Raw genomic sequence first — 19,675 nt, 5'->3', positions numbered from 1 at the left:
TCTCTTTTCTTCTCTGCACAGCCCAGTCCGTACCTGGTATCTTGCTTAAGTGGAAAAGGGACATCATAGCTGAATCTTTTGTTTGGCATCAGTTGTCTGGGCACAGCCAGTGAGGAATGCGTTTTTAATTCAATAAATAAACCCAGTTTAGAGGAAGTGTTTAGAAGCTAATTAGTAAAGAATGAATATGTGATAGTATACCTAATGCGAATCAGTGTTATTTTATTAAAAATGGGCTTATTTTTGTGAGCTTGATTGACAGTATACTTATTTGCTTTGCATTTCCAACGTGCTGTTCCAGTCATTTGAAAACGTAGCCCTATAGCAAATGATTGAAGCCAGTGTTAAATTTATTCAAAAGGATTTAGTTGATATATTGCAAAAAGTAATTTTACGCCTTCCAATTTGTATTTTGTGGTGTTTTCCCACAAATATTTGTGACTGTGCTATTCAGTATTTTAATCAAAAATATGAAAGAAAATTAATAATTAGCGATACATAAATGGCAGTGTAATTAAATGCTAACTAAAGAAAGTTAACAGGTCATTTTTACACTCTGACCCTGATTACTAGATATGATTGACTCAGCCTGCCTTTTAATAAAGCTAGATGCAAAGTAATGTATTCTTCTAAGAACAAATATTTCAGAATTATTTTTTTTTTATATTGGTAAACGTTTGGTGGCCTGCCCGACGGGATAAAATACAGTCTTTCACCTCCCAAACCTCTTCCTGCAGGGAATAATGAGAAGACATAGAAGCTGGGGCGCTGTGGTAGATGCTCCATGCTGTTCTGTCAATTGTGGTATTTAAAATAAAGAGGGGATGGCCTCTAAAAGAGATGTTATACTTCTAAAAGCAGCTACAGTTTTCATGGAAAATTGCTTTGTGTGAGGGTCTTTAATTTATGCCATGTTTAAGACAAACTAGACAATGATCAGCCCTTTGTAACAGTAAAATAGGAAAACCTGTGAATTTCTGGAAACTCCGGTAGCTGGATATAAAACACATAATTAGAGTACACGTTACAGCCTAGAGGCTTTTTTCTCTGGGGCGATGCTGGTAGTAATGAAATGATAATCAAAACAGATTGACTTTGAAAATTAAGAAATTAATGTGTGTAATTATTTTGGAAAAAATGTGAGTGCTATATATTTTGGCTTTTTCCTTTCTTTTAGTGGGATCTTAGTAGTTTGAAGTCGGACATACAGCAGCTGTCAAAATGCACCTTATAAAGAAGAGAGGCCTCATATTTTGGAGGCTTCTACTTAAAAAAGGGCTGGCAATAAATGATCTAAAGGACGGGTTACATCTTCCATGTGCTTAACTCGCACCTCTCTGTGCTTCTCCTCACTAGTTACTGAGAGAGAAAAGCTGCAGATATTCTTTGTAACACTGTGAGCCATCTGTCTTCCTTATCTTTTTGGAAGAGGAACTTCCAGTCTTTTATTGCTGTTAATATTTTTAAAAGTTTGGAAGATAAAACTTAGGCCTTAAAACTGTCTTGTAATTCTATCAAAATGCTTATTGTTTAATTTTAAGTACAACGTAGAAAGCATGCAGCAATATGTAGTGATCCTTGGTCCATACTGTTAGCTGTGTATTTGTTCTGGTTGAATGTAAATTTAACGCATCATCATGCTGTATGCATTCTTACTCTGTATCCATATGGGATAGATAAATACAGTGCAAGGGTTACAGTGGTTTTCAATGAATGCTGCTTGATCTTAGCATGAAGAGGACTCATGTTCTTGGAGAACAGTTAGGTCAGTCTGTCCTTTGCTGCCACTCCTTTTTGTCACGTTAATGCTTTAATTTTATTGGAACTGGACTGTAAAATCACCAAAATAACTTTGTATCAGCCTCTTAAAAAGCTCAGATATTAGCTTTTCAGTACATTTGACCTTGGTTAAATTGAACCGATGGCTTAAAGAGGAAAGGAGAGTAAACTCATCTGTAAGCATGGAAATAAATGTTTTCTGGGCACTAAATACAGTTTATGTTTTTAGTCTTAAGAAAACTTTAAGACTGAAAAGAATCAGCCTGAGGGAATTATCTTACTGAAGTGAACATGTTTATCAGCAAAGTGTCTTATCATTAGAGGGAGCTGTGTTTGCTGTTCGGCTGTATCCTTGTATTTTTGCCATCAATGGAGAATGACAGTGTAGGAGGATGATGGGCAGGTATTCTCTTACTGGGAACCATCTAAACTCATAACCATCCTTGCGCTTTTGGACCTAAACTCTCCATGTGGTTTTTTATCAATGTTTTAACTAGAACGTGTCTCTGAGATCTAGCATTTTTTTTCTATGCACAACTCATTTCTTTTGTGCAACAAACATTTGCTGAAATGGTTACTTACTGGCTATAAGTGTTACAGGATTTTCAGATGTGAGCCTTCTATAAACAACCACTCTCTCAGTGATTCAAAACCTCGTTTTTTTAAAGGAACGTCATCTTTTATTGCATTCCTGCAGTAGAAATGGGAAGAAACGATGGAAAAAAGACACCAAAATCCCAACATGTCTTGTTTTTGAGCTTTTTATAGGTAGGCAAACATATGTGCTTGCCTAGTTTAATAAAAAAGCTCACAACAACAGTAGCAAGAATGTGTTTTAGAAGGCTCAATCTGGCAAGGACCAGGCTGAGGAATGGGCTTTTTTGGTAAACAAACTTCAGCTATCCCAAAACAGTTACCTGTTTTTGAAGATTGGGGTCTAGAGAAAACTTTTTAAGTTATGGGCTTCTAGATGAATAATTCTCAGTGATAAGTAAAATCAGCAGAGGATGTGATATGAATTGAACCATGGTTGGAAACTATGCTTGAATAATTTTGGAAGAAACTGAAGGAAAACCTATTACATTTTAATCTTTTTTTAAAAAATTTTATTTCCTGCCCTGGCAGTTGAATGTTAAATGGGAACTATTAGTTATGGGCTAAAATAGTCTTTAAATGGAAAGGAAGGGAGCAGAGAAAGTGACTGGTTTTCATTATTACTACTAATTTTATTATTATGTTTTATATGGCAAGCATCTCGCTGAAGAAGGGACAAAAAAACAGAAATCCAGGACCTTTGGGCTCAATAGAATCATAGAATGGTCTGGGCCGGAAGGGACCTCCAAAGGTCATCTAGTCCGACCTCCCCGCAGTCAGCAGGGACACCCCCAACTAGACCAGGTTGCCCAGGGCCTCGTCGAGCTTCACCTTGACTATCTCCAGGGAAGGGGCCTCAACCACCTCCCTGGGCAACCTGTTCCAGTGTTTCACCACCCTCATAGTAAAGAACTTGTTCCTAATATCCAATCTAAACCTGCTCTTCTCCAGCTTAAAGCCATTGCCCCTCATCCTGTCACTGCAGGCCTTTGTAAACAGACTGTCTCCAGCCTTCCTGTAGGCCCCCCTCAGGTACTGGAAGGCCGCTATTAGGACTCTCCGCAGCCTCCCCTTCTCCAGGCTGAACAACCCCAGCTCCCTTAGCCTGTCCTCATAGCAGAGGTGTTCCAGCCCCCTGATCAAAGGGTCTAGAGAACAAGTCATATGAGGAGAAGCTGAGGGAACTGGGCATGTTTAGTTTGGAGAAGAGGAGGCTGAGGGGGAACCTCATTGCCCTCTACAACTATCTGAACGGAGGTTGTAGAGAGGTGGGTGTTGGCCTCTTCTCCCAAGTGAATAATGACAGGACCAGAGGAAATGGTCTGAACTTGTGGCAGGGAAGGATTAGATTAGATATTAGGAAGAATTACTTTACTGAGAGAGTGGTCAGGTATTGGAACGGCCTGCCCAGGGAGGTGTTGGAGTTGCCATCCCTGGAGATATTTAAGAAACGTGTAGACATGGCGCTTCAGGGCATGCTCTAGTGCCTGAGATTGTTGGTTTGTGTCTGGTTGTGGGTGGGTGTGGTGTGTGGTTGTGGGTGGTTGTTTTTTGTTTTGTTTTGTTGTTTTGTTTTGGTTTTTTGTTTTTGTGGTTGGACTCGATGATCTCAAAGGTCCCTTCCAACCATGAAGATTCTGTGATTCTATGATTATTTTCTTGGCCCTCCTCTGGACCCGCTCCATCAGGTCCGTGTCCTTTCTATATTGAGGGCTCCAGACCTGCACACAGTACTCCAGGTGAGGTCTCACCAGAGCAGAGCAAAGTGGCAGAATCACCTCTCTGGATCTGCTGGCAACACTTCTTTTGATGCGGCCCAGGATGTGATTGGCCTTCTGGGCTGCAAGTGCACATTGCCTGCTCATGTCCAGCTTCTCATCCATCAGCACCCCCAAGTCCCTTTCCTCAGGGCTGCTTTCTAATACCTCATCCCCTAGTCTGTATTGATAGCGAGGACTGTTGTGGCCCAGGTGCAGAACCCTACACTTGCTCTTGTTGAACCTCACGAGGTTCACCTGGGCCCACCTCTCCAGCCTGTCCAGGTCCCTCTGAATGACATCCCGTCCCTCTGGTGTATCGACAACACCACACAGCTTGGTGTCATCTGCAAACTGGCTGATGGTGCTCTCAATCCCTCTGTCTATATTGTTGATAAAAATGTTAAACAATAGCTTGTGTATCCCAAAGCATCAAGACTTCGAAGAGAGAATGATAGTGGAAAAAAGGTGAAGAGAGAAGGAAAAAACAAAGAAGGAGAAAAGCAGTGATTTGGGTCAGTGGGTACCACTGCAAGGGGTTGTGCTTCTGCTCCAGTTTTGATCAGGGAGCCTGGCTTTGTGTTGATGTTGCTGTAAGGAGGTACAGAGGACGTATGTAGGGGCACAACGTGCTTTGGGTGGGTAGGAGGGAGCCATCTGTCCCTTAGCTCATTTTATCAAATCTGTCAGCTCTTGTGCCTCTCAGTGAAAGCTTATAGAGCTTTAAGGAAAATAAATGTTTGGTCAAAGAGGCTGTGGTTCTGTATTCATGAACAATGCCAGGAGTTCACACTTCATTTTAAACATCTGAACAAAATACTTTTCCTTCTGGGATTTCTAGGACCATTTAAAAACAAAACTAATAGAAATGCATTTATATTTCTGTCTGAAGGCGTTAGGGAACGTTTTCTTATTCTGAAAGGCGATGGGAATAGTGAGAGAAGGGACTATTTCATGCTTGCTTTTTAACTTAGGCAAGTTGTCTTCACCAGGGTCACCATGCAATGTGGTGGTCTTTGAGGCAACAAGGTTTGGGACATGAAGGCTTGCAAAGATTGGGCTCGGTCACAAAATGTGCTTGAGAGCATTGGTATCTTCGAAGCATTCTCAAAGACATACATCTTCAAACATATTCTCAAATATCTTACAGACGTTTCCTGAAGTATTCTGATTTTTCTTGATAAATGCTTTTCACTAGGTTTTCTATTTGGGGAAAAGCCTGTATCCGTGGTTGTAACTGCAGGCTGAAAGCAGAGAAGAATTTTGTGAGCTGCTGTGTTCCAGCTGTGCGATTGCTTATGCTTTTGCAGTGGAAATAATTGTGCAATGTAAAGAGTGTGCTCTGGCTCCGCGAGAGCTAAAGATCTTGTCACTGTCAAGACAATTTTTTACCGCTGACAGCAAGCAATAATAGATGAGCAAACGTACTTTTTCTAAATACTTCACTGAATTATTTAAGAAAAATAATTTTATGGTCTGCTTGTTAATTTTAAAGGCGCTCTTTTTTTAGGACCATTTTCAGCCTTTACTTGAACTCTCAGTAGCCTGAGATGGCTTGAGCGATGTTCCATGTCAGATGCTTTTGTGCCTAAGTGAAAGGGAATGGTGACTTTGAGCTTCTTTTTCTGTGTGTTTTTAAGGCATGAATTAATCAATTTTGTTACAAGTTTATTATTTTTTTCAGTTTAACCGTATTCTGTTACCTGTTTTGGACCAGTAACGCAGGCTGTTAGAGAAGCCCAGTGGAATTGGGAAGAGAAGTTCATTTTCAGGGTGGATTGTTTATTTTTTTTGGTACGATTCCTTTATTTTTAAGGTCAAGGGCAGGTAAGAATTACAAAGTTAAAGTCTTGGTTTGGAAGTCAAGTGAGCAGCCAAAGAAAAGCCATGGACTTGCACCTGCCCCATGTGCGATAGGCTCTGCTACCTGGCTCCTCCATGAATACCACGTTACTTAAAGCCGTTGATCCCTTTACGTCTCTAATTTTTGCAGCCTCGCTATAGTTTCATATAAAACTTCTGAGCTTACAGACAGAACAAAACTATTAGGTGAGGCTGATTGAAGTTACAAGGCTGAAGTTAAGTCTTGTTTTTATCTGGCGAAGCACAGTCGTCCTGATTAGAGAGTCTGTTCAACCCAGGCTATGGACTCTGTTCTTTGTTTTGTTTGTTTATATCTGTCTGTCTTTCTATCAACATGTATTTTGACATAGTTTCTTCCCGTAGGACCTTTCCTCCCTATGTTAAAAGAAATGGACATACCTGTTTTTATAAGGCACTGTGAATACCGTGGAAGAAAAAGGTTTTTCACATGCAAGCAGAGTCTGAGGGCTGTAACCAAACTTGCCAATCTATTTGCCCAAGTTGAGCTTTTCCTAAACAAAATAATTTGTTTGTGTGAGAAGTAGAAAGGATGATGTCAGTCATAGTTCTTCAGCGTAACAAATTTGTAGCATATTTTTTAAGTTAAGACAGAAATATAATAAATGTATTTTAATCTCCAGTAGAGAAAATGTAATTTATTGCTGGTTTTAATGTCAGTTCAATTGGATTTTCCTATCTGGATGCACTTGAGATTCTAGATAAATGATGTTATCTTATAAATACAGTGTGGTTAGGTAAGTGATATCTTTAGTGTGCTCCAGGTCTTCATTGTGCCACACGTGACAGAGGTGTTCAGACATAGGAAATGGGATCAAGTGTTCCAGGCTGAGCATCGGGTTGTGTTGATCCTCTCTGGCTCAGCAGATTAAACACAAGGAACTGTGCCATTGAGACTACGGAAATACCTGTATTTCCAAAACTCTTTAGAAAAAAAAACGGGATGGGGGATAAAGATGGCAATTCTCCCTTTCTACTCTCATCCACTTTTATCTTAATTTCAGAAGCTGTACAGTAATTCAAATAGAAACTGCAAAATAATAATTTTGTTTAGAGTGCTATCAACAGGTATTAAAAAGAGCTTCTGCTCATTCCTTCATTTAAAATTCACTCAGTTTAATTCAGATGGGATCTTTTCCCTCTTCTTGCTTTTATTCTCATTTGTTCAGTCACTGGTTATACGGCCAGTTATGCCACAATAACAAGCCAGGCAGTATTTAAAGAAATCTAAGATAACTGTTTATGTTGGCATGTGCTAGGTGGAGACACATTAAGAAATCTTCTTCAGCTTTTAGTTTTCAAAGTCCAGACTGATTTTTGTTGTTGTTGTTCTTTCAGCGTCAGTAGTGTGTCTTCAATAGTTGATTTCTTTCTGTGAATCGAGCAGTAGAAAGCTCTTCAGAGTGTTTCGGTGCTGTATTCTTCCCAGCATATTCTACATTTCTCTGTCACTGTTTCCTCCTTCAGTTCTTCTCAAAGCAAGATCAGGTTTCTAAGTCTGATGTATTGTAGCTATAGGGAAAAATACAAAGAAAGCAATTGCTAGAGGTATATGTGTATGATAAACATCAGCGCGACATTCAATTTAGAGCCAATCACCTGGTTTGCAAAACCCAAGTAGTTTGGTGCAACGCTGGTGGAAATGAATCTGTCCTGCGTGGCCACTCGCCTGCCATTACTGAGTACTGAAGCCTGTAGTCCTTGGGACCTGCACAAACAGGACATGGCAAAGAAGGAAAAACTACACTAATTGCGATTTTTATAATGTTTGATGTCTTGTCTCTCTGATTTATCGGTCTGTTTTTTCCAAACTACAGAACTGGAAGCCGAGCACAGTGTATGTAGCTGTCACTGCTGCCGTCTTGTGTTGGGATTAGAATGCATTTGAATTTAACTGAGTTGGTTTTAATCTGTCTGGTTGGGGGTATTGGAGCAGTGCAATCAATCTATGACCTTGTCAATGGAAATTCATAAATCCCTGCGTTTGTCGGCCCCTGCTGATGTTGTCATGTTGTCCATTTTACGTCTATGAAAACTATGTGAGCTTCATCATAACATTCTATAAAAATACTTCCCATTTGATTGTGAATGAAAACTTAATTACGAATCCAGCAGGAAGATGCAGTAGGAAAAGAACATAACCATTTGCATGAAACCAAAAAGGAAAGTGTAATTTGACAGCAAAAAGTATTTTATGCAAATATTGCTGGGGTGGATTTTTTTGCAGGAAGCACGGTAAAGGTGGATTATCACTAGGAATCTAATAGGTCTGATGTAAGGTAACACATAAAGGTTATTTGGTCTTTTCCAGAGCGTGTGCTGTAAAAGGGAGTTCTTTTGAAGCGTGCTGGAAGGTGTGCAGTTGAGAACGTACATGAACCAGGGAAGCTGGTTCTGTTGCAAGTTCTAGGCTTCTTTGTTGTAAAGCAGTTTGTACGGGAGGATCACGGGCTTGTTCAGTTGCTCGCAGTCGTTCTGAGGTTTGTAGTTCAGAAATAAAAGAGACAAAATACATGTAAGACCTGCAGGTAATCAATGGTGATGTGGATCTGACAGTGTGTATTGTATTGTTCCAAAATAAATACCGTAGGATGAGAAAATTTTGCTTACTCCTGTAAAAACAAGATGTAGCATCCTTTTGCAGTTTGATGCTGACTGTATCTCAGAACACCCAAGATCCCTATAAACCCCTGACAACACCCCTGAAGGTCATTAGTGAAGGTCGCCTCTTTTTGCCTCCCACACTCCTTAGAGAAATTCTGGTCTACCCACTCCTTCGTGGCCACCCACCCGCAGATCAGCTGAGAAATCATACTTTGTTAAGAAAAACCTTTGTTAAGAATATTATTTTTGTTCTTTGTTCTCTTTCCTTCATCTGAAAGATGTCTTTTGTTCCCTGTAGTTCAAATACCGTAGCTTGAAAATACATCATTGATGGCATATAGAAATTAAAGCTGAATTCGTATATTTTAGCTGAATTTAAAAAATGAGACTAGGGGCTTGTCATTGTTTACACACATGTATTTTATTCTGATTTGCGTTTCAAGAAGTTGCTTAAAATTAGTTTAATCACAACATTTTTAGCAAGCACTTTTAGATGGATCAACTGTTCTTTGGTTTTTGAAATCAATAGGGGACCTATAGTCTTCACCACTCAAAGTGCAGATGTGCTTAGAGTAAACATTAATGAGCAGTAATTCTTAAATTTACACCTTTATATACGATAGGAATACAAACATTACTGTAATAAAGTGTCAGAAGTTGAATGCCTTTGGCTGTGAGGAGGAGTCTCTTGGATCTGTGTCTGTTTTTGTAACAGTGAAAGCATTACTCAGTGATATTTTGTGTGCTATTAGCATTATCACATTCTTAGTGTAACCTGCGCAGTGCATCCCACTGAGCCTTTGTAATAATCATTCACAGAATTATGAATCTCCTAAGGCAGAATGCGACGAGCACCTACTATGGGAATCTTTCCATATGCCTACCATGTCCTCTCGGAAACCCACATGGTTTAAAGCAACTGTTACCGACAGACAAGTTTTCTTGTGTTTCTTTTTAATGGTCTTTGGTTTTGCATCTGTTTCGAGTTAGATGGTCCCTAACACATCTCAGTGGTTGTTTACAAGCCGCTTTCTCCATTGCTTCCCCTGCAGGTGTTGCAGGGCGCTCAGCTGATAGCTGTTGCTTCTGCCGAGCCTGCCTCAGGGGGTGTTGATGGATCCCCGCTCCAAGGGAGCGATATCCAAGTCCAATATGTGCAGCTGACACCAGTGACAGACCACTCTGCGACTAATCAAGTATGTATATATATTATTTTTTTTTTTGCCATTGGAATGTACTTAACTTGATTGAAACATCTTTCAGATGAACTATATATCTATCCACAATTAGTCGTGTCCCAATGAGTTTATGATCCTGTTTCCAAGCCATTAAAAAAAAATCATCTATAATAAGAGACATCATTTTGTTAAAGGTATCATTTTTGTTAAAGGTCTTTGACTATCCCTGCTTCTGTGTTCTTGCTCAACGCCTCCAGAGAGTAGTTATTTTGGTCATCATTGTTTTTCTGCATCCTTGAAGGCTGAGAGCCATGTTAAAGGACAGGGCAAAAAAACTTGCTTGGAATCTATCCAAAAAGTATTTTTCAGACTGAGGTTTCTCCTAAAAATGTTATTCCCTTTCTGACAGCAGTTTTCCAGTTATTTTGATCAACAGCCTGGATTTCCCGCAGGAGTCGCAATGCTAGCAATTGTAAGTGAACGCTTGATCCTCTCAGTTACAGTGGAGGAATTTTATTTTTTTTTTTTTTTTTAAAAAATCAGTTTGAACAGTCATGTATCTCAGTCTATAAAAGGTTTCTTATCAGCTTGAAGCTGTGACTGGTGACAACACAAGAATGCTGACTTAAAACAGTTGTCAGAATTTTTTCTGAAGAGGGTTTCTTCTGTGAACCCCACTTAGTCGGCTTCTTTTCTAGAGAATGCCAAGTGGTTGTGAAAAACAAGCTGTTGCTTGCTAGCCAAAATATAATAGTATCCTTAGAAGCCAATATTAGAGTGGATTTTTGTCCCATACATACGCAGAGAATTCTGATCTGGCTACAAACACTTGGATACTGAGACTCTTGAGGGAAGAAAAAGAAAATTGCATAAGAAATCAAGGGAATCATGTCCAGACTTTGTGTGCACAAAACTCAAGTGCTTAGTGCTTCTGCCATGGGCAAAACAACCTGCAGATCAGTTCTCTCTATGAAATAGAGCACATTAATTATCCCAGTAGCAAAGAGGGCCTTGAACAAAAGATGGAGCTGTGGTGTGTGTTGCCAAAGTGCCGGCTGCGCTGGCTGCTGCGGGTAGGGAAACCAGAGCTCTAAACCCTCTTGGTTGCCCCAGTCCACGCTGGCTCCTCACCTGGAGTCTGCAAACTGCTTTTCAGAAAAATTATGCTCCCTGCCAGAAAGGATCAGGCTGCCTGGCACACGAGCGTGCTGTGCTCTAAGACTTCATTCTAGTTTTCTGTGCGCTGGTCTTCCCATATAGGTGAGCCCTTAATAGTAATTTTCCCCTCTTTGCTAGGTTTGTCTCTGCGCTAACCTTCTCAGTATTTTATTCATAAGTCACTTGTAATAGTACACTAGAGAGTAAGTGTTGCTTTATTTTTGTATAAATCCTCAAGTACTGCTGGTCCCATCCCATTAATATACACGTCGGGTAGTGAGAGGTGTTTCTCGTGCTGCTGTCCTCACTCCAGGCCTGGGAAATTCTCTGATTTACCTCCCACGGACTCTCTCCTTGGTCTGTTCCTCGTGCCTGTCCTCCCTTCTCAGCTACCACCTCTGACGGGCAGGAGGTTACGGAGCGCAGTTATAAACATCGGCATCCGTCTCCCGCACGACTGGCAGCCACCAGAGGAGTTACTTTTCTCTTCAGGGACACTTTGCACCGTGTTAGGTTTTAATATTGTGGTTAACCGCAGAGATTTATACAAAGCTGAAGAGAAGCAGAAAAAGAATGTGAAATAAGAAGGGTATGAAAGGAAAACCAGACAAGACTAAAAATAAGTTTGGCATAAATATTTCCTCAGTTTACACAAACTAAAAACTGAGGATCTTTTAATGAATTGGAGAAACCAACTTGGTATTTGCATTACTCTCAGTTATACGGATAGCCCAATAGCTTTTTTGGCTAAAATTGTGGAATAGTCCTACTCATTTTAGATCTCCTATCTGAAGGGAAAACCCTGTCAGTGAGGGTTTGGTCTGTTTTCATATGGTTCCTTGACAAGGGATCTGAGACCTTCTCAACAATTTTGAATCTATTTATCAATCAAAGCCTATAAAAGTGAAGTTTATTATCCACCTGGGTTGGATGCTATGCCCTACAAAATTCCATGTTTGAAACACCACAACTGTGAATTTACTTAATGCCTGAAAACAAGACACCAGTTTTCTTACCTTTTTTCTTGAAAGCCGTGCCTTTGGAAGCAATTGCACGTGCAAAGCTGAAGGGAGGAGTGAGGCTATTTGAAATGAATCCCTTCCATGACTTCAGCCGAAGCAGACAGCAACAGGCACTTCAACTTGGTATTTTCAATGTATTCCTGGATTTTGTATTTGCAAATTAGCTGCAGACAGAAGTATTAATAGCTAGGATTCTGACAGTTTTGTAGTGAGCCTAAACCAGTTATATAAACACAAGCTATTAATATATGAGCAGTGTTTTGCTGGGACAAAATTGCAAATGCATGTACGGAGGGAGACATGGTTTGAAATCAGATGTGTTTAGGGGATTTAGGTTTGGTTGGCTTGTTTTCATGTCTCGATAGCATTCTTACTTATAGCAGCTTGCGAAATTTAGAAATATGGGATGTGATGGTGAAAAAGAATATTTGCTTAAATTCTGTGCTCAAGTTCATATGCTGGTGGTAAATTTTATTAAGTGTGGAAGAAAACGTAACTCCAAATCTAGAGCATGCTTCTAATCCCTTTGGGCTGTCTTCTACTTCTGGTCTAAATGTTGGATAAATATTCACTATTGCTGTTGTCACTATTATTTGATAATTATATTACTTCAACACAGTTTCCCACTAATGGGAAAGAAAACTTTGGTCACTTGAAAACTTACCTGCTATCAAATTTAGCAATCTGATAGAATTAGTCACCACTTTGGCACTAATTTATTGAACATTTAAATAAACACCAAATTATCTATAATCTTGAGCAGGAAAAAAATTTCATGTGGCTGTGTGCAATTACTGGGCAGAGAGATGAAAAGAAATAATTTGACAACAAAACCTTAATTTAGGAGCAGTGCTTTATAATTTTGAACCTCCAATATTTTCATTTGAATCAACAAGTTGCGAATGTTTAGCGAAACTTAAAGGATTGGAAATCTAGTTGTGTTTCCACCCTTGTGTCTTTGTGTATCATCTTGCAGATGCTGGGCTGAGAGCATAGCGCAGGGCTTCAAGGAAGAGTTTTTCATAACAGAAGTACTGCCACAGAAATAATTCTGTATCCAGGGCGTTACATAAAGCATCTATTAGATGAATTTATGGAGGGAAAATCCATCAAGGGCAGATCTCTGGAATCTGTGGGAGTGTACAGGAAAATATCATTAAATGCTTGCCCTTTTCTTGTAGTTTATCTGTGCTTGTGATATTGGTTGCTATCAGGGGAAGGCTTATTGGGTGTGATGGACCTTATCCAGGCCAATGCAGCTGTTCTTAAATGCTATTCATCTTATAGCTCTGAAGACGGAGTTTGTTTCATAATCTAGTTTTCCTTACTCCAACTAACTTGGCTAAAACGTTTTCTATGGGATTATCCTTTCACAGCATTGTCAGGCTACTCGTAGGCAGTAATTTAATTTTTAAGGAGACTTCCTTTGAAGGCTTAAGTCAATTGTGTTTACTTTAAATTCTTTCACGAAGGACTGTTTTTGCCTGGAAAGTGAGTAGAATCAGGCCTGTAGGAAGAATTTTATTTGAGAAAAAATTCACTGTAGTAGCGCTATTCTCATTTTACACAAAATAGAGAAAGACTGCAGTGGGTAAAGTCAGCAGTTTTAGACCGTATCCTGCACCAGCTGGGGAAATTCCAAGCACAGGGCAAACAGGTAATTTTACTCTCCTTACCTGTGACAGTTCTGTCACTCCAGGACTTCCTACTGTCTTTCCTGTGATCACCCTTGGTGGACTTTCCTTCCACAAGACCATTCAGCTCTGTATCCCCGAGCTCTCAGAATGTGCATTGCGCTGGGACGAGTCCTTCCCCAGCTCCAGCACATTTTGTGCCAGACATGGGTTTTATTTTGTTTCTTTTTAGAGCTGGTTCTTTTTCGGGAAGAGAGAGGGAATAATTTTTTTCTATTTGCTCTCTTTGTGCCACTCATGATTTTGTAGATCCTTATCATGATTTCATTATTTCAGCCTTCTCTTTCCAGCCTGAAGGGCATTAGTCTACTTAGTCTTCATATAGACTCTTTATGTTTTTTCTGGTGCCTTTGTAAGCGTGTTCCCGTTTCAACTCTGTCATAGAGCTGATACCCATGCAGCTTTTATAATATGCTCACATTCCCTTGGCTACGCCAATGGAAAGCATTTTTGTATTGATGTACTGATTTAATCTTTCCTTTTGCAGGGCACTGATACCCTTCAATCAGCAATCCAGCCAGAAATGCAGATAGAACACGGAGCAATCCAAATTCAATAAGAGAATTGTGAAAAGCTGTGTCAACCCAAGATGTCGGTGAACCGCGGTCAGAAGTTAAGTGCTGTAGTCTTCGTGCAACAACGGGAGAGTGGAAATGCCTGTTAGACTAATGGTCACACCTCGCACATCTCCTGCAAATAGCAGAGTACTGACGATCTGGTTGGCTTCACCCGGAATAAATCAGACCCAGTTACTTAAATTGGAGCTACATCACTACATCAATTGAGGATCTGGCCTTCAGAAGAAATAAATGGCCTGCCCTTAGGTACACTTAGGGAGGGGAAAAAAAAGAAAATCTTTCAGAAGGAAGGAAAGAAATCTAATGAATTAAAACCGTGAGACTAAATTAGTGTTTCATCCTGTTCATTTCTTCTGTGAAATACGCCATTTGAATGTCTGCAGATATCTTAGGAAGTGTATTGCTGCTTTGCAATACTTGCTTTACCACAGATAGAAGATCAAGAGCTCAAATATTTTTCACTGTTTAAACAGCTTTTTTTTATTTGCTATGGTGTTTATAACAAAAATGGAAAATATTTAAAAAAAGAAAAATCCCATAACTGCAAGTATTAGCCTTTTGCTGGTGTTTTCTGTTCAGTGTAATGAAAAATGTATTTGCAGAAGACTAACAATTTTGTTTGTACTGTTGCTTAACTACTTTTCTAGGGGAAAATGCTTTTAAATGCTGTAATTATGCATTTCTAATGAAAAATAAATGTGTATTTATGAATACTGCAGCTCTACGTTGCTCTCTGCCTTAGGAATGAATACGGTTTGACTGGACTGTGCTGTAAGAGTGTAGTGCTGGAGTATTTGAAGACAGACGCAATCTGGCAAGCTCTGCTGTCAAACTGAGAAGTAAGATTAAGTCTATAAGGAAGATACCAATCTTAGATCATGTTATTATCTAAATTCACAGCACAAGAAAAATGTGATAGTTAAGCTTTTGAGTCTGCAAATCCTATTTTATACAATGAATTTATGAAATAATTTTTTAAAAACGTGAACGATTCTTCTGAGCTCTCTCCCTTTTAGTTCCTCCCTTTAGTCCAGCTGTTTGTTGCAATACCTGAGCTTGGGATTCATCCATAAAAAGCTGGGCTGCAAAAGTCTGGTTCTGACCTTGTTACCCAACCTGCCACAGCAAGGTGACATCCTCTCTCCACTGAAACTTAGGGGAAACTTGATACCAATTTCAAGAAAACTAAATTTTCATATTTTCTAAGCTTGAGTGGAAAGGATACATGTTTGCTATAACCTGATTATCTTAATGGTGCACGTTTTAGAAAAATATAGAGTTTACTGGGGGAGGTGTTGCTTTGTATTTGTTGTTCAGCTGACTTGCTAAAATGGTTATTTTCAATACATGGCTCATAATGCAATTAATGTGTTGATGATTCTACAAGGCTGAATTCAGGATAACTGGGTTGGTTTTTTTTGAAAGGAAGGGTTAAGCACACCCAATGTCTGGGAATGTTGTCCCTGGTAAGTATTACACTTTATGTAAATTCCTACTTCTCTTTAGGATATTTCTTGACGCACAAGTACAATGCACACTGAACCACAGCTTATTGAATACAATGTTTGCAACCGGCCAAGAATTTGGCTACTCTTCAGGTTTTTTTTAATAGTGTTTCTCAGACTGCGTGATGTTTGAAGAGCTTGGCATCCGAACAGAAGCCTAAAAATAAAGGCAGGCCTGTACATTTTAGCATGGCTGTTTAATAATAATTTATCGCTTGGAAGTGACAGCGCGAAAGCCGGGGTGGCAAAGTCGCTGCGTGCTATCGCATACCACTCTCTTGCTATATTCATATTGGCCACAGTGGCATTCTTGTCTTCTTCAGAAAGTTTTAGCCAGCTTTCCTTCTGCATCCCGGGCATCTTTTGCTTTCGAGGGGAGCACATATGCATTTAAACTGTAGGGTATCTGTCTTTGTTTTATGGCACCATTAAGAATTCTGTTCTCTTTGCATTTTTCAGCTCAGGTACAAGATGAAATCGAGTTCAGGAGAGGTTTTCTTTAGCCACTAGACTGCTGCATGCTCAAGTCTCTTCTGCTAAAAGTGGTTGTAGAGGCGTATCAAGCAGTGAAGTAGCATGTACTAGTTCAAGAGAATGAAATCTACTTCACCAGTGTGGAATGGAGAGTGTACAAATCCAGTAAAATAAATAGGTAAGGGGAGCAGCTTAGTAAGATCCTCCACTGCATTCACATGTTAAGACTGTGTGTTCCTCAAGATGTGAATTTTTCTCAGTGTTATGTCAATATTTACATTAGTCTAAGCTGTGTCACACTATGTTTATAGTTCAAAGAAAAGAGACTTCAACATTGAGCCAGGTATTCCTATGAGTAATCCCTGTCCCTGTTCCCTTTCTGTAGACTTTGTCCTGGGAAGATTTATGTTCCTGTCCAGGGAGGAAATGTCCTCTCTTCAAGAATGTTTTATGTGTTTTCTAGACATCACAGGGTGTGTCACGTACGAATAAGTCATTCCCGAGAACAGTAATTCAGGAATGAATTGCCTTCTAGGAAATGCTTGTGACTGTGAAGAGCCTGTGAGGTTCTGTGCGAGTGTTCATACAGGGGTTATTGTAGCAGTAACATACCAGCAGAACAGTGAGAAATTCTACAAGAATTATAACTCAAGGAATGAAAATCTTGCAGGGGCACTGAGGGTATTGCCTGGCTCTCTGTTCAGGTAGGTTGGTGGTGTTTCACAGATGTGAAAAAAAGCAGCCCATTTTCAGTAGGCCAGCTAGAAATGAGTTCTCATTATGTCTCCTCCTGTTATTCACAGCCTCTGCCTTTTTAATAGTGAGGTTCTTTTCCCTCAGCAAACCTTCCGACATCATCATTTTTAACTGTGTTCTTTTTCTCCTCATGCTGCTTTTGTCCAAGAGGCAGAGTTTGAGAACGTATGACTAAGAGTCTTCAGGGCGACATTTCATGTAAGGTTAGACTAGGGTCAGCTGCATATTTTGTTTGTAATTCATCTTGTGACCTGCAGAATACTGTTTTCATGGGTTTGATTTTGTTTTGTATGATGATGTTTAGGCATGCAGGCTTTGGGGGAGGAGAGCCTCTGGTTACCCTACGTGACCCCATTGGTTATTTTTGATATTAAGTTCACTATAGACAGGACCTCACCATTTATCTTGACGTTGTACTAACATTCTTGACATGTAGTTATGGCTGCACAGGCAGTAAGGTACCAGTATAATGACCTTTCAGATCATTTAATATTGAGTCCCACCTGAAAGAGCATCCATCTTAGGGGACCCGTCATTCTTAGGGGCTACTGTGATCCTGATGTAAAAACTAATCAAAATGTTATGGTTTGATGGATTGTACAACTAGAAATTGGTCTAAAAAAAGGATGTGGGTTATTTCTTTTCTTTCTTTTTCGTTCTTTAATTCCTTGTTAGTTTTACATATTTTGTCTTGCAAAACAAAACTATAAAAATGAGCCCCCTTCTGTGACCCAAATAAACTGGAATGCTTTCATTAGCTGCATTTTTAGGCATTTCAGTATTGACAGTTTGCCTATAAAGCAAGCAATGCTGGCCAAAATTTTGCTCTAGTGCTTGTCCCAGTCATGGAAATCCTGGCACGTGGACAGGTGTGCTCTGGTGGCCCTGTACTTTATTATCTGCTTCATAGAGCTGCTATGGAGTCTCATGTTAGAAGATAGAGTGAGAAAACCAATAGCTAACCCTCCCCCAAATCACTGTAGAATCTCACTCTGCACAAACTTCTGTTGACAGTCAGTGTTCTTTCTGAATTCCTAATTATGGAAGTACAGAAAATTTAGAGCCGTAACTGTAATTCAACGAAAACTGTTTCCCATTACCAGAAATAAGAGTGTTGCTTTCATTCACTGCGACCCCAAAGCAATTCTATAAGCTCTGCTGATTTAGGGGAGTACTTGACAGTCAAACCTCATTTCCTTGAATGAAGCTGGGAATAAGAAAGCCATTCAGTTAGAGTGGTGTTTGGGGTAAGCTGAGATTGCTTTTTTTAATGCGCTGGTACAAACGGACATACTTGATTCCTTTGCTAAACAAGGTTTGACGTATTTAGAGGTTGTTTTATACCCCACAAAAAGAGGAGTAACTAACCGTGCAGAGAGTGGAGGCAAGAGGAGTCGTGCAGAGCTGAAGTTAGAGCTGAAGCGTGTGGGACGCAATTGCCCACGTGCAGTTTGGCCAGGGCCAGGGGTTCACGCTCCTCCTCTTTCAAAAGGTGTCAGGGGATTTTTAATCAAGTCGTGTTCTTTAGCGTGATAAATTGGATGGAATTTGTGAAATCCTCTTTTTCCTCATCTGCAACTTCACGTGAGAAGTTTAATTCAAGAGCAAATATCTCTTCTGTTTGACTATCTTTGCCTTTTTTAAAACTTACGTGAATTCTACTTTTGAAAGCTTTCTCATGTTTGTTTCCTATTCAGTTTTTTAAAGTATACATTTTACAAAGGAAAAATCATCTTTAATGATACTTAATATTTTTTTATAATAATAAATTTAATATTTTGGGGCAGAAAATTATCTTTTTAGGATTTTGGTTATCAGCATGGATATTTTTAATTTACTGGTAGACTGGGAAAAGGTCTGTTTTCCGGTCCCTCAGGTTTATCTGTGTTTTTTGAATGTTTAAGTAAATTGTCCAGTTTCATCTCTGTCCATCAGCTTGGGTTAAGCATGAGTTAATATATGTTTATAATCTTCCAGTAAATATTTTATTTCAGATTTTTCTTTGTAGTTAAAGGAAATTTAATGTGGTTGTGAAACAGATGAACAAAAGCCTGGATGGAAAGCTGAGTTTAGCCTGACATCTCTCCATGCTACACTGTGAGGCCAGCTTTAAGGACAGACTGTTCATTGTCTCTCACTGTGCCACGATCTGGACATTTATGGTATTTAATTTGAAAATAACAAATATCCCTTTTTTCCACGCTGATTCCCTGCTTTCCTTAAGGAATCTTTGGGATTTCTGTTTGAAAGATGCACTGGGGTTTGGTTGTCAAACTGTTGAGTGCATCGCATCAGGATATGAGAATTTAAGCAAGTACATGGAAATCAAAGGGACTTTACTCTTTTGTTATTGCCACAGGGAAAACAAATCTCCTGAATGTATATGTAAAATAATTCAATTTTTAATTGATGAACTATATATTAAATTTACCATTGGCTTTCTGGGTAAAGCAGAAAAAAACCTGGGAGCTGGCCAGCCCCATTTGACTCGCTGAGCACTGCACTTCAGCTTGCTTCGTGTGTGTGTATATGTATTTACATATGGCTATCTCGTTGCTTGAGTTTGCGTGGGGCTGGCTCACCTCCTACTACTTTGGTCCTAGAGGCCACCTCTCCCCTCTCTTCTCTTCCTTTTGGTATGTATTTTTAGTCTCCCATTTCTATAGCATTTATTTTTAATCTTATGAAAAACCTA

General features: G+C 39.5%; 1 protein-coding gene across 8 annotated transcripts in view; it reads left to right on the top strand.

The window, feature by feature from the left end:
• BANP (BTG3 associated nuclear protein) overlaps nucleotides 1–15,078 on the top strand; it is a 157,061-nt gene extending 141,983 nt beyond the window's left edge. For all 8 annotated transcript variants that reach the window (XM_074157900.1, XM_074157903.1, XM_074157904.1 and 5 more), the window contains 2 exons: nucleotides 9,668–9,811; nucleotides 14,155–15,078. In XM_074157900.1, coding sequence (XP_074014001.1) covers nucleotides 9,668–9,811; nucleotides 14,155–14,226 — 216 coding nt within the window. In that variant the 3' untranslated portion in view covers nucleotides 14,227–15,078. The remainder of the gene's footprint in view (nucleotides 1–9,667; nucleotides 9,812–14,154) is intronic.
• The last annotated feature ends 4,597 nt before the right edge of the window (nucleotides 15,079–19,675 follow it).

Source organism: Numenius arquata, chromosome 13 (assembly GCF_964106895.1).
Source record: "Numenius arquata chromosome 13, bNumArq3.hap1.1, whole genome shotgun sequence".
Lineage (NCBI taxonomy): Eukaryota > Metazoa > Chordata > Aves > Charadriiformes > Scolopacidae > Numenius > Numenius arquata.
The sequence above is the reverse complement of the archived record's forward strand: the minus strand, read 5'-3'. Positions and strand labels throughout refer to the sequence as shown.